Below are 14,789 nucleotides of genomic sequence, written 5' to 3'. Positions count from 1 at the left end.
GAAGTCATCGTTGATGTCATGACATTGGGTGGCAGACCAGTCCTCCATGTTGTTGATCAAGCCACTGCCTATCAGGCAGGAGATTCCTATCCAACATGACGGCCAAGGAAACGTGGCTCGCGTTGAAACAATGTTGGATGGATACATACCTTGGACCACCCGATGTGATCACTCATGACGCAGGCACGAATTTCGCTGCTGCCGAGTTCCAAGCAGAAGCGAAATTGATGGGAATAACGTGTCATCAGGTGCCTGTGGAAGCACATTGGGCTGTTGGGAAGGTTGAGAAGTATCATGTGCCCGTCCGAAGAGCATATGATATATTAAAGGCAGAGCTGAAGGATACCGTGAGCCCTGATCAAGTCCTTCAAATGGCTTTCAAGGCTGTCAACGACACAGCCGGTCCGGATGGCCTCGTTCCAACCCTCCTCGTCTTCGGTGCTCTGCCTCGAATGACGATGGATTCGCCGCCTACACCTTCCGCAATGGCAAGAGCTAAGGCGGTGTGGCGAACGATGTCAGAGCTGAGGAAGATCAACGCCCAGAGGAAGGTTCAGACCGCGTTAAATACGCGTAATGGGCCTGATACAGCGTTGCGCCTGCCCCTATCCCTGGCGCTAGGAAGCGAAGTTCGCGTATTTCGCGAGAAGCACGGATGGCAAGGCCCATATAAAGTGCTCGAGGTGACGGATACGGAAATCGCAGTTGACCTGGACAACGGACCAGCGAAATTTCGCAGTACATGCGTCCAACCGTACTATCGTCACCCGGAATCGCTCCTTCCTCAGTTGCAACCCGACCCTAGCCCTAGCCGCACAGACCCATCAACACAACAATCACTCCTTCCTCAACACAATCCGATCAACAACATCCTCTTCAAAACCCTCTTCCCTTCCACCCACAACTCAACAACCTCTTCCTCTTCCTACCACAGAAGACCAACCCAAACCTTTCGAATACCCTGAGCCAAAGAGGCCGCGCAGGCGTGGCCGACCTAGGAAGGATGCTGCACAAATGGCACATCAGAATCCACTATTGTTTGCTCACCCGTTCAATTTATCGTTCATCATGAAGCTAATGCGTTTCTTGTTCGAAAAGAAATGGAACATCTCGGCCTAGCCAAGCGGCTACGAGCTGAAGGAAAGATCACAAGCACCGGTTTCCCATTTGAAGCTTCCGACACACTCGAGCTCACGAACCTCCTCGCCGCTGGGGTCATTGTACCCGAAGAATTCGATGCGAATAAACATGGTGGATATCGTGTCTTCAAATCACGAATGGTCAGAGAGGTTAAGGGAAGAAATACTGCAACGCCATACGAGAAATCACGCCTCGTTGTGCAAGGATACAATGATGATGGGAAACGTGGGATCCTCACACAAGCCCCTACCATCAGCCGGCCCGCACAACGCGTGGCCTTGGCCTTAGCACCGTTTCTCTGCACACGGGATATGTTCATCATGATCAGAGACATCACGATGGCATACACACAATCCCAGACCAAGCTGGCCCGTGTCATCCTGGCAGCCCTTCCTCAAGAACTCAAAAGAAGATATCCAGAGGGAACAATCCTGCGAATCGTGAAGCCGCTATATGGCATCGCAGAGGCAGGAGCCCACTGGTTCAACACATATCACGACCATCACTGCCGCAAGCTTAATATGGAAACCTCTTCGTTTGACCCGTGCCTTCTGATCACGGCAAACAACATCGCCGACAAGGACCTGTTTGGCATCGCGGCCTTGCAAACGGATGACACATTCATTGTTGGCACAGATGCATTTCTCAAGATCGAGGAGAAAGAACTCTGCTTTAAGGCCAAGCCAAAAGAGATTCTCCAAGAAGGTTCCATCTGCGACTTTAACGGCAGCCGCCTGACCATACAAAATGGCTGTGTCATCGTCAGGCAGAAGGCCAAGCCCAAAACCTCGAGGAGATCAATCTTCAGGCATCAAGTAGGCATCAGGATTATGCTGCTCAACGCGCCCGGGGGGCATATATCGCTTCGATTTGCCAACCCGAAGCAACATACGATTGTTCCGTTGCGGCACAAGCCCAAGAGCCCGTTAATACCGACTTCAAGGCTTTGAACAAGCGGATTGAATGGCAGATCAACAATCCCGACCGTGGCCTATGTTACATACCCATCGATCTCGAGAGCGCGAAGATCTTTGTGTTCACCGATGGATCATTCGCCAACAATAAGGATTTAAGCTCTCAAATCGGCTTTGTGATTATCATCGCCAATGAGACCGCGCAATCAACCGATTCATTTTCCATCCGCGGAAACATTCTTCATTGAGCTCAACTAAATGCAAGCGCGTTACTCGAAGCGTTCTTGCATCAGAGATCTATGGATTGACATCGGGCTTCGATCTCGCATTTGTGATCAAGCAAACGGTCAATACGATCGCACAACGCCTTGATCTGAAGCAAATCCGCTCGTCATTTGCACAGATTCATATAGCCTCTATGAGTGCCTCGTCAAACTTGGCACCACAACAGAGAAGCGACTCATGATAGATATCATGGCGCTGAGGCAGGCATATGAATCAAGGGATATTGCGGAAATCCGTTGGGTCAACGGCGCAGATAACCCTGCCGATGCTATGACGAAGGCATCACCAAACAGCGCCCTCACGCAGTTTATTAGCGACAATCAGCTAAACGTGAGGGTGGAAGGATTCGTTCATCGCAATAACACAACAATTCTCGACGAGATTTAATCGGTTTTTCGTTCCTTCTTCTGCTTTACCGTCGTTCTTTTATTCCATTCACATTAACGAGGAGATCCTCGTGTCCATATTCCAACGTGGGACCGATGGAATCAGCTAGCGCATCCGGCGCTCGAAATGCGGCCCATGATGGCGTGTGGCAGAACACACCCAGTGTGGGGGGAGAGCTACAGTCAGAGCACACTATCCAACATAGTGATGCATCGTGGTAGGAGTTTGTTGGTGTTCTTGTTCGTGTTTTTCCTATCTCATCTTAATTCGCTGTGTTTGGTGTGTTTTTGGTGGATTGATTAGTGCGCGATCATCGATTTAGAAAGAGGTTCCAGTGTTGGATCCACCTGTGCACTAGGCACCGATCGCGCACGTATAACTAATCGACCGCGCTAGTCACGTGCGAGTAAGAGGTGAGACACAGGGAGGAAGGTCTTTGCACACAGTTTGTATGGGACACGTTTCCCTAGTTACACAAGATATAACCAATTGAACCAGTTCGAATAACCTCACTGCAGTGAAGAGCCTGTCCACATCGCGGGACTTTGTACAAAACTCAGTCAGCAAGCTGCGGATTGAAGGTCACACCGGACAGGGGTAATGAAATCCCGACAGCCCGTAAGCCCGTATTATTGGATCATCAACATGCCACTCCATTCCATGCTGAAGATGACGACACGTGAGCTTAAAAGCTCGAACGCAGCCGTCAGCGTCGGCTTCCTCCCTCGGATTCCAACCGACTCCGTCAACCTCGAGCCCCTGATCTTTCTCTGCCTTTGAAACACCCCATTTTTGGGCACTCCGGAGACTGAACATGACACTGCCTTTCACTTCGTATCGCAAGCTCGCGCTTGGCTGCCTCGTCGCCTTCGCTGCCTTTACCCTCGGCGAATCGGCCCCCGCGTCGTCCAACGAGCCCCGCGATGCCGTCATCTCAAATGCAGCCACACAGGCCGGCAAACCGGGCCCGAACCCGCTCAACAAGCTAGCTGTCACGCTGCGGCAAACCGGCTCGTCGCCCCCGACCGTGCGCGCCACCGTCACCAACAAGAACTACTTCCCCGTTACAATCGTAGCCTACCAGTCGCCCCTGGATCAGCTGGCCCTGCAACTCGGTATGCTGTCCATCACACCCGCCGGCTCCAAGACGCCGCTCGAGCTGCGGGTCGTCAAGGTCAAGCGGGTGTGGCCTCCCCCCGAAGGGTCGCTCATCGTCATCCAGCCGGGAGCGAGCGCCACCAATGACATGGTAATTCAGGAACCAACGGTCCCGATGGATAAGCTCGACAGGAAAGCCACCGTCGTCTTCAGCGGCGACTGGATCGCAGTCTGGCCCCGACCGAGGAATCAAATCAGCAAATCCGAGATTGAGAACGCGAGCGAGAGCGCCTTTTCAGGCCCCTTCTCAACACGCGCCCTTGAGATTAGGGTTAAATAGTCACATGTACCATGCCCCACCCCCCTTTCGGTAACACCCACCTTTCGGTAGCGCAATTGAAAAATTCTCCACCAAAAGTCTACCATTTGAACTACATGAAATATGATCAGAACTTAACATTATAAACACAAAAAAATATCATTCCGTAGAGAAATGGACGCTCTTATATGTACCGGCGCTTTTTTACCATTCGCCCGGATCTGGTGGTGACTGGAAGGGCTTCGGGTGCCACCTTGACTTCGATCACTGAAGCTGTCTCCACCTCTGAGACCGCCTCCTCCTCTGTGTCAGAATTCAGCACAACGGCTATCTCTTGGCTTTTAATTTGGGAATGGCTTCCTCAGCCACCAAAGCTTCACTGAGAGTCATGAACCGTCTGTTCGGGTTCGGAATTGCTCTCCTCTTCTTGCCTCTCTGCAGCCGGGCCACTTCTTCCTCTAGCTTCGCGATTCTGTTGCTGTGCTCGGCAAGCGTCTGTTCTTGGGCTTCAAAGCCTCTAGCTATCACGGCGTATCGTCTCCGGGTGCCAGGAGTCTTGTTCTTTCCGAAATCGCGAATCTGGCGGCTGTTTCTTGGCGTATCATCAGAACCCAAAATGGCGCGGACTTTGGAGACGTCTCTACAATGTCCGCGTGAATTTCTGGATGCCGCAATGCCTTGGATCGTGAGATCGGCCAATTCCCAGTGACCCTCCAGCCGGACAATATATTCTTTGCCGTCATTCCAACCTCGCGCGCTTTAGCATATGCCCGTATAAAATTGACCTTATGAACAGGCGCAGAATCGGTCAAACAGGTCAATTTCTGAAGTTCTTTCCGGTAAGCTGCCTTGGAGGCATTGAATACCCCGTTATCTAACGGCTGGAGGCCATGAGAGCAGTGGGCAGGAAGGTAACAGCAATAAACGTTGTTCAAAAGCATGTGGCCATCCATGCATCCTGGTCCCGGTTAACAGTAATTCCTACAGAGGTGGATAAAGAAACGCACCGTTGCATGACTTCCATGTCCATCTAATATGATCAGTCTAGCATCTGAGCCATCGGCTGGTCGCGTCTGGGGCAAATAGACCCTCTCAAGCCACTCAATAGCGATATGGTTGTCCGTCCATCCGTTGGGCGACGTTATGTAATGCCAGTTGGCTATTTTGCCGAATTCCGTCAAGAACCACTGTTTCTGAAGTTCTTTGCCCTTAAAGATAATGCCAGGGGTAAGGACACGGCCGTCCGCGGTGATAGCTTCAATAAATGAGGTCCAGTTGCGGGACTGTGGCCCTTTCAGAAGAGCCTTCCGTTTTGGGTCTGCACTCCCAACCACAAGACTATCCAAACCTGGCAAAAAGAGTCTGGTTAGTAAAAGTAATGAAAGACAAGCCAAATACTCACCAAAGCCAGACATAATACCGCCTTCGTCAACATTCACGGTATTTTCTGGTTTAATCCATCCATACTCCTTTTCCCTGATATCGAAGAACCAGTGAACCGCCCGAGGCGTAAAAGCATTAAATCGGTTAGCTTCCTGACGTCTCCCACGCTTGTTCTTGATGTCCGGATGGCGATTGATGAATTTAGAGACCCAGTTGCACCCCACTGTCCGCTCGTTGTTCAGTTGCTTCATAAGAGCCTCCACACATGCGCGGATCTGACTGTGGGAGGGAGCATAGCCGAGAGACTCTTGGCGGAGGATCCAAGAAACCAAGCGAGCTTCCTGAGACTTACTCAAGAGTTGACGAGGCTGGATCTGATCAGCCAGGGCTACCTGGCCTTTGAGTCTGTCGGAAATAGACTGCTGAGGTATGTCATACTTTGGGCGGCGCGGTACTGCGACAAGCCGTTTTTGTGACATCAATTATCGCATTAGCCATAATATCCTCCGTATAAATACTCCGAGGCCGCTTTAAGGTCATTTTGGTCTTGTGGTGGAGGAATAACGAGAAGAATCATCGTCAGGAGGCGGAAGGAGATTAGGGGGTTGGATGGTAATTTCGCGTGCAAGGTACGCACAGGCCACAGACCCCTGTACAAACATTCAACCATCGAAAAGTAGAATTCAATCAATCCTCTATCTACTCCAAGTGACGGCTTGTGAATATCTTCAAAGCTGGCTGGAATCGGTGTAAGTGAAATTGATGGTTTTTGGTGGGGATATTTTCTAATGCGCTACCGAAAGGTGGGTGTTACCGAAAGGGGGGTGGGGCATGGTACTACCTGTGTTTTGGGACCAACGTGCCTACGAACGTTCTTTGCTCGGAGACTATGGCAAAGCACAAGGCTGGCCTCTGAGAGCCTGTTTGTGTGTGTAAGGGGCTACGCCCCGATGTGTAGATCTGGCATGGCCAGACTAGTCACGTGCGAGCGCCACGGACACGACTCCTAAAGGGAGCGATGTAGACACGTCTCCCCTTTACACTCTTTGTAGCTCAATTTACATCAATTACGCCCAGCACCTGTGCCAACAGTGCTGACCCTGTAACATATTGAGCTACCAGTTAACAAAAGACAGGACAGACAGAAGGACAGACAGCAGGACAGACAGCAGGACAGACAGCAGGACAGACAGCAGGACAGACAGCAGGACAGTCAGCAGGACAGACAGCAAGACAGGCGATAGGCTAAACGACGAGACGGACGATCGATCGGACGACGAGACGGACGAACAAGATGGAGGACAATAGTAGTTATGCAGGGGCACCGCGACCGGCGGCGCAACGAGCCGATGGAGGGAAGGAGCAAGAGCTCTTGCAGATCTTATCTGGGATCGCGGAGACGAAGAACTGCGGAAGATGTTCACCGGGCTAGCCTAGCAGCGCCACCGTTGACACCCAGCCCGGGGTGCTCAGTACCACGGCGATCTTACCCGTCGAACCGAGGCCGGAAGCAGCCCAGGAAATGGACCGTGGCAAGAAGCGCAAGCCGATGACTTGGCCGAAGTGGAACGGTCAACCGAGTCCTTCCACTTCTACCTCGACCGTCTGGTATTTAAGTACAATACCGACGAAGAGGAGGGCCTAAACGGCAATAACAACGTCGTGTGGTACGAGATCCTGCAGACCTTGCCGGATCAGATGATGAGGAGAGTCGAGGGTTTTTGGAGGCAAGAGAGCGCGAAGGGCAACCCAGACCCCCGGAAATTCTTCTCGCACCTAGCCCAGACGTTCGGCAGCGTGCAGCAGACAGAGAGGGCGCAGGACAGGCTGCGCACCTCATTCAACGAGACAGCCAAGAGTTTGGGAAGTTCCTCCTGAATTCGAGGAAACATTGACCAAAGCGGCGGCGCGAGCTGGGATAATGCTTCCAAGCTCGCATGGCTACGGAACTCGATCTCTCCTGCTCTCCGTGAGCAACTAGTCCCGGTTATCATGCCGAAGGACTACAACGAGTACATCCAACGTCTACACCCGATTGCTTGGGCGTTCGAGCACACCGCGAAGTTTAAGGCGTTGCAGAGAAGCAGGGCTCCGCGGGCAACGTGACCAAGGGCAGGCATCAGGCATCGGCAACATCCAGGTCGCCGGTAACGACAACACCCCGGCACCGTCAGCAACGTTACCCGCCGAGCAGAACGCACGTGACGCACGCGACCATGACGGCGACGTAATAATGACGGTTACACGCACTCAGGGTCAGGGTCAGAGAGGACGGGCGAACGGCCAGGGGTCAAGTGGAACGAGCAAGACGGTTCGCTTCCAGCCTAGGTCAGGACGGAAGCAACGGGCGAGGTGGGTATCCGAGGACGAACGGAATAAACGCCGTGACGAGGGTCGTTGTCTCCGCTGCGGCGACAACACCCATTTCATTGCCGCTTGCCCCTACTCGCCAGGACAGGACCCTAGCCGGTCGAGGGATGTAAAAGTCCGCACCGCTAGGATCATGCCCTTGCTGGAAGATGATGGTAACGACTCTAGTGAGGAAGAGTCAGGACTTAGCGAGACCCCATCCTCTCGGGAAATGCGTAGCCTCGAAACAAAGACGGGTCTCGAGGCCAAAGAACGGAGCAGTGGCAAAAGAAGAGAAGTTCTCAGGAAAAATGGAAGTTGGTCCTACAATAATTCGAAGCATTATCAATAGGACCAATCTCTTCTCCTCACTCGTAGACGAGGGATGCCAGTGCTACGCCGCGGTTGACGAAGAAGTCGTCGAGAAGTTGGAAGTTCCTATAGTGGAAATAGCACCGCGAGCTATTACAGGAGCATCAGGGGCAATGGAAGGAGCAACGATTAGGGGCCTCGTATGGCTATCAATGGAGGTCAACGGCCACATACAGACGATCTGTGCCTACGTGGTGCCCCGATTGGAATTCCCCCTAATCCTAGGAAAACCCTGGTTATGCCACACAAAGTCGTACTCAGTGCCCCACGAGAAACGACTATGGCATGAACCTACACAAGACTGGGTAGATCACCTCGGGAAGGAGAATATTCTGCGAAAGCCAAGGAGTTCGAAGAAGCAAAGCACGTACTAGCCAGTACCTTTGTGGGTTACTTTGAAAGGATCCGCAAGCAGGAAGGAAGAGAGGCAGCTGCCACGGCGATTTTCGCTATCAGCATGAAGGATATCGAAAGGGCGTTATCACCAAAGAAACCCATGTCAGAAGCAGAGCTACGCCGAACGATACCCCAGCGGTTCCACGATTTACTGCCTCTATTTATGAAGAAGGAAGCTGATAAGCTGAATCCTCATAAGCCAGGCATAGACCACGAAATCAGAATCAAGGAGGACCCGAATGGCCAGCAGTTACCACTACCGTATGGAGCACTATACGGTATGTCACGAGAGGAACTCCTGGTTCTTAAGAAGACTCTACGAGACCTAGTGGATAAAGGATTTATCCGTGCAAGCAGTTCAGAAGCAGCAGCTCCAGTCCTGTTTGTGAGGAAACCAGGTGGCGGGCTGCGATTCTGTTGTGACTACAGAGCGTTGAACGCAATCACTAAGTCGGACCGTTACCCCTTCCTCTAATAGGGACACACTTCGCAACCTAAAAGATGCGAAGTGGTTCACTAAGGTCGACGTGGTACAAGCGTTCCATAAAGTACGGGTTGCAGAAGGAGACGAGTGGAAGACAGCGTTCCGCACCCGGTACGGTCTCTTCGAATGGATGGTTACCCGTTCGGGCTAAGTGGCGCGCCAGCAACCTTCCAGCGGTATATTAACGGTATCCTACGAGACTACCTCGACGAGTTCGCCTCTGCTTATATGGACGATATACTTATCTATTCGAGCGGGAGCAGAGAAGACCATTTCCGGAAGGTACGGTTAATTAGTTTTAGAACGCCTCGCCGAGCATGGACTACACCTAGACCCGGAGAAATGCGAATTTGGAGTCAAGCGGATTAAGTACCTAGGATTCATTATTCACGCAGGAATTGGCATTCAGGCAGATCCCGACAAGATACGAGCAATAGTCGAGTGGGCAGTCCCCGTTACCCAGAAGGGGTTGCGCAGTTTTCTAGGATTCGTTAACTACTACCGGATATTTATACCGCAAGCCTCGGAAATAACTGCACCCCTAACAGCACTAACAGGAAAGGGGACTAAGTTCAAGTGGACGGACGAGCACGATATGGCGTTCCAGACACTAAAGACGCTATTTACGAACGCCCTATTCTTACTCAATGGGATTTCGAGAGGCCAACCTTCGTAGAAGCAGACTGTAGCGGCTGGGCGCTTGGGGCACACTTACGCAGGAAGTCGACGGACAACGCAAGCCAGTAGCGTTCCACTCGCAGAAGCTATCACCGGCTGAGCGCAACTACCCAACCCATGATAAGGAAATGCTCGCTATTATTCGTTGTCTCGAACAATGGTCAGCCGAGCTACGAAGCTGTGATAACTTCGTTATCCTTACCGACCATAAGAACCTCGAGTATTTCATGACGCGCCAACAGCTCTCGGAAAGGCAGGCACGTTGGGCTGAATATCTCTCGCGTTTTAACTTCCAGCTCCAGTACCGTCCGGGACGGGAAGCAGTGGTGCCAGACGCGCTCTCTCGCGAACAGGACCGACCAAACGAAGCGGATCACGAAGCACGAGATATGCAGCTTATTCCAGAAGCAGCCCTACGTACCTACGTCGGAGTAACGTCGACTCAAGCGGGAGAAGGCGAAGAAGAACACACGATTTTCCACGACCCAGAGCTACAACAATTATGGCAGCAAACGGCAAACCAGGATCCAGTCTTTACAAGCGTTTATAACGCGGTACGAAACGGATCTCGGTCCCTCGACCCCAAGCTTAAGCTGAAGGTACAAGTCGCCGAGTGCTTTATTGATCCTCGGGGGCACCTACGACTACGTGGCCGCTTATGGGTGCCAGGCGCACCGATCACGACAGAAGCAGCAGCCAAGGCAGCACCGCTAGAGCAGGAGTCGCTAAACGAATTACGGGCTCCTTAATCCAGAAGGTTCATGACTCCCATGTAGTAGGCCACCCGGGACGGAAGGGACGATAGAAGCCGTATCCAGGGACTTCTACTGGCCGCTAATGCAACAGCATATCCGACGTTTCTTGCGTAACTGCGATGTCTGCGGCCGTACGAAGATATGGCGCGAGCATAAAGGGGTCTACTTAGACCGCTACCCGTACCGGACCGCTTCTTCCGCCAGATACAGATGGACTTTATTACGGACCTCCCCTTGCGAACGGTAACCGCTGCCTCTGGGTTATCAAGGACCGGCTAAGTAAGGAAGTTATACTCGAACCGATGCCAACGATGGAAGCGGAAGCATGTGCAGAGCGTTTTCTATGGTGCTTCGCCCGCTACCACTGGTGGCCCGACACTATAACGAGCGATAGGGGCTCGAATTGGGTAGGCCGCTTTTGGAGGCACATGTGCAAGTTACTGGGGATCGACCAGCAGCTAAGCACGGCGTACCACCCCCAAACCGACGGAGGCCCTGAGAGGATGAACCAAGAAGTACAGGCATACCTCCGCGCCGTGATTAACCAGAACCAGAACGACTGGGATAAGTGGGTTCCCGCGGCTCAGATGGCGTTAAACGGTCGGGTCAATACCTCTAGGGATGTCCCCATTCTTCGCTATACACGGCTATGAGCCGAAGTCACCAGTTCCTCGTTACGGAAGCATATGCGGAAGAGTATCCTCAGCATTCGCCAGAAACCAGGGCAAAGAAATTTGTTACCAAACTACAACAGATTACGGACCTCTGCCAAGCATCAATGGCGACAGCTACGCAGCAACAAGAACGCTTCGCTAACAGACGACGGAACGCGGCAGAACGCTTCGAAGTAGGCGATAAGGTTTGGCTTGACTTACGGAACTACGCGTCAGAGCGACCTAAGAAGAAGTTCGACTGGCTGCACGCTAAGTATACGATAAGCAAGGTACTCGACCCGTACACGGTTGAACTAGCAGACCTCCCGAGGGCTGCTATAATAGGTTCCACGTCGACCAACTCCGGAGAGCGGGGACGGACCCAATGCCTGGTCAGCAACGCACAGACGCTCAACCCCATCTATCCAAGTAGACGGGAGGCTCACCAAGTAGTAGAGGAAATACTATGCGCTAGGTGGAAGAGAACCGGCCGCGGCCGTAGGCGGGAAGTCCTTGTACGCTGGCAAGGTTGGCAAGACCCGACCTGGACCTCTTTAGACAATATGCAACAGACAGCGGCCTTGGATAAGTACGAACAGAGATACGGCCCGGCTCTCGAAAACGATGGACCATACCAGCACCGACGAGTGGCAACGGAAGCACAGCCGGCCCAAATCCAGGGGCAAGTCGAAGGAATACAACCACAGCTGCAGATACAGGGCAAGAGAATACGCGGACCACTACGGGCTAGGACTAATGGCGACGCCCCGTCGATAGTAACGGCACCAGACCCTATAGACGACGGCCCTACGATCGTTGTAGAGGGGACCAGGAACAGGAAAAAGGGCACCAGCGCCAGAGAGGAGTAGGGGGCTAATGTAAGGGGCTACGCCCCGATGTGTAGATCTGGCATGGCCAGACTAGTCACGTGCGAGCGCCACGGACACGACTCCTAAAGGGAGCGATGTAGACACGTCTCCCCTTTACACTCTTTGTAGCTCAATTTACATCAATTACGCCCAGCACCTGTGCCAACAGTGCTGACCCCGTAACAGTGTGGGCTTTCACGAGTAGGGGTATGTCAAAGTACGCCTCTGGTAGTAGTAACTTGCACCGGCAGAAAGGGTCAGGGCAGCTAGATCAGTACCAAATAGCAAGTGCCAATACCGGGCACTGCTCTATGACGTGCATGTGACCAGATTATCACGACCAGGTATAATGCAAAGGTCTGGTGCTTCGGTCGGCGTACCAAAACTGTCCATCTCGCAGATTACCGAACTCCCGACTTAACATTATTCCATGCCTTGCAAGTATGTGTGGGAAGCCATCTGAACTAACCCTGTGACCTATAATGTATGTTGGCAGTTTGCGATTGGGCCTTGTTGTCGTACAAGGTTCACCACCAATCAAATCAATAGAAACACGTCGTTGCTCCTTCGCTCCAAGGCTCACACTATGGCAGAAGACGAGCAAAAAGCCACTGTGGAATTCCAAGAACGCGGGCGATACCAATATTGGGCTTCACCAAGTCTTAGTCAAAGTATTTAGAGAGTCTCGTTGATTTCATAGCAACACGAAGTAAAGACTGTATGTACATGTAAAAAGAACATGGACTCGTGAATCACTCTTCCCCGACAGATCCACGGCAACCTCGCCTTCCCTGCGTCCAAAGTTGGCGTTTGATTTCCGAAGGGCCTGTCTTGTAGGCGGCATCAAGTGCTATCGCACCATTTAAAGAAGTTTGAGGCAGTTCAGCGCAACGACATTGATAAGAGTGCCCTGATGGACACATTAGCCGGGGGCTCGCCGCAACGAGTTCCCGCACATTGGAGGGATGTGGAGATCATTCTTACAGCAGGGGCATCTGTCGTGCAGCAGTAGGCGCTGTTGTTGCAGTTTTCTCCGACAACTGCAACGAGGCAGTTGAGAAGTCCGGTGCAGCAGACTTGCTTCTGGCCGCTGGCGGAGCAGGTGGTGCCGCCGCCGCCGCTGCCGCCGCCGTTGCCGGGGCCACCGCGAGCCTCGAGCTCGGTGGGGACGGCGATGGCAGTGGCGGCCAGGGCAAGAACGGAGAAGGCAGCGGTGTTGATGCATTTTGCATATGGATGAGATGAAGTGGGATCGATGTCTCTCCAACTAAGCTATGACTGCCTCATCCTTATGTAGGAGGCAGCCAGGTCGGACTATCTAGGTGATCCGGCCGGTTTACAAGGCAGCCACATACCGATGCCTGTTCACACGGCTGCCTGTTTCACACGGCTGCCTGTTTCACACGGCTGCCTGTTCACACGGCTGCCTGTTCACATGGCTGTGCGTGCGGCAGCCGGTGTCCTTGATGCTTGGTGCCGTGCCCAACGCTCCAGTGTGCGTAGGGACACGCAAAACGCATCATAATGCCGGCCTCAAAAGAAAACTCCACTGTCCTCAGTGACTGCCTCAACAAAGGCTACATGTCAGAACTTTCCGATCGTCCCTTTGCTTTGCTGTTGCGAACCACTCGCGGTCCCGTCGTCTGCCCGTGGAACTCATCCAGGGCCTTTGACGATATCTCTTCCTTCCTGACCCACTGATCATGCATGCTGCCCCATCCTTTCCAGTGGACCAAGTACTCCGTGACGGGCTTCCTGTTTCTTCCAATCTTCCTGACCCGTACGTCCAGAAGCTTGTCAACTTCGTAGAATTCGCCTTCCTGGTCCGTAAAGTCCTTTGTGACTTCTACTGGTCCGGGGTGAGCTTCTTCAAAGCAGCCTTCGTGAGCTGGCTTGAGGTGGTGTATTGAGATCACTGGGTGGACCTTAATTTGCTCTGGAAGGTCCAATTCACAGGCCAGGTCTCCAACCATCCTTCTGATCACAAAGGGGCCTTCCCGCTGTTGTGACCACTTCTTGGGCGGCCTGCCTGGCTGGTGATATCCCTGATGAAGCTTGAGATATACCTTGTCTCCAGCCTTGAGATGGATAGGTCGGTGTTTGGCATCGTACCAACGCTTGGCCTTCATCGCTGCAAGGTCCATAGCTAGGCTGGCCTGCTTACGCAAGGCTTCCTTGATGTAGGGCAATTCGTCTGCCTCTGCGCTGGCTGTGCGATCAACAGCCTCCAGGGGCCCTTTCAGGGGGAATCCGTACATTAGTTCATGGGCTGAGGTCTTCGTGCTGGTGTTGTAGGCTGTGTTTAGATGCCACTGCAGCGAAGGAATAAGGGTCTTCCAGTCAAGGTTGGGGTCCTCAATATAGGCCAGTCGCAACGCTGTTTCCACTGTTTGATTGCGCCGCTCGGCCAAGCCGTCCGCCTGCGGATGATATGCCGTTGTCATGCTGATTCTGGTGCCAAAGGCCTTCCAGAGCCCTTGCCAGAAAGCAGAGGTGAATTTGCGGTCTCTGTCACTGACTATCGTGCGCGGCATGCCCCAATCACATAGCATGAGCTGCCTAGCTAGGGAGGCTGCCCAGTCCTTGGCGCTATACTTTGCATTGCCTGGAATCAGTAGGCATCGCTTGCTAGCTAAGCAAGTGACTGTAAGTAATTGATTAAAGGCATTAAAGCCTTCAATATGCCAGGGTGAGCCCATAGCTGAGA

General features: G+C 52.7%; 5 protein-coding genes across 5 annotated transcripts; 3 read left to right on the top strand and 2 right to left on the bottom strand.

The window, feature by feature from the left end:
• Positions 1-1,460: 1,460 nt before the first annotated feature.
• HRG_01545 (uncharacterized protein) lies at positions 1,461-2,726 on the top strand (the record flags this gene model as incomplete). The annotated part of the gene is made up of 5 exons (XM_044860016.1): positions 1,461-1,766; positions 1,818-1,901; positions 2,084-2,256; positions 2,304-2,314; positions 2,458-2,726. 5 exons carry the CDS (start codon positions 1,461-1,463, stop codon positions 2,724-2,726), a joined length of 843 nt encoding a protein of 280 aa, XP_044726416.1.
• Positions 2,727-3,540: 814 nt separating this feature from the next.
• HRG_01544 (uncharacterized protein) lies at positions 3,541-4,164 on the top strand (the record flags this gene model as incomplete). The annotated part of the gene is made up of 1 exon (XM_044860015.1): positions 3,541-4,164. One exon carries the CDS (start codon positions 3,541-3,543, stop codon positions 4,162-4,164), a length of 624 nt encoding a protein of 207 aa, XP_044726415.1.
• Positions 4,165-5,074: 910 nt separating this feature from the next.
• Positions 5,075-5,558, bottom strand: HRG_01543 (DDE superfamily endonuclease domain-containing protein; the record flags this gene model as incomplete). Its single annotated transcript, XM_044860014.1, has 3 exons — positions 5,075-5,101; positions 5,151-5,491; positions 5,546-5,558. The coding sequence occupies 3 exons, from the start codon at positions 5,556-5,558 to the stop codon at positions 5,075-5,077; spliced, it is 381 nt and encodes a 126-aa protein (XP_044726414.1).
• Positions 5,559-10,871: 5,313 nt separating this feature from the next.
• On the top strand, positions 10,872-12,082 carry HRG_01542 (integrase core domain-containing protein; the record flags this gene model as incomplete). The annotated part of the gene is made up of 2 exons (XM_044860013.1): positions 10,872-11,183; positions 11,228-12,082. 2 exons carry the CDS (start codon positions 10,872-10,874, stop codon positions 12,080-12,082), a joined length of 1,167 nt encoding a protein of 388 aa, XP_044726413.1.
• Positions 12,083-12,944: 862 nt separating this feature from the next.
• On the bottom strand, positions 12,945-14,526 carry HRG_01541 (chromo (CHRromatin organization MOdifier) domain-containing protein; the record flags this gene model as incomplete). Its single annotated transcript, XM_044860012.1, has 3 exons — positions 12,945-12,992; positions 13,067-13,354; positions 13,708-14,526. The coding sequence occupies 3 exons, from the start codon at positions 14,524-14,526 to the stop codon at positions 12,945-12,947; spliced, it is 1,155 nt and encodes a 384-aa protein (XP_044726412.1).
• Between the last annotated feature and the right edge of the window lie 263 nt (positions 14,527-14,789).

The sequence above is a fragment of the Hirsutella rhossiliensis genome, assembly GCF_020360975.1.
Source record: "Hirsutella rhossiliensis strain HR02 chromosome Unknown scaffold00001, whole genome shotgun sequence".
In the NCBI taxonomy this organism is placed as follows: Eukaryota; Fungi; Ascomycota; class Sordariomycetes; order Hypocreales; family Ophiocordycipitaceae; genus Hirsutella; species Hirsutella rhossiliensis.
Note: the sequence above shows the minus strand (reverse complement) of the source record. Positions and strands in the feature narration are given on the sequence as shown.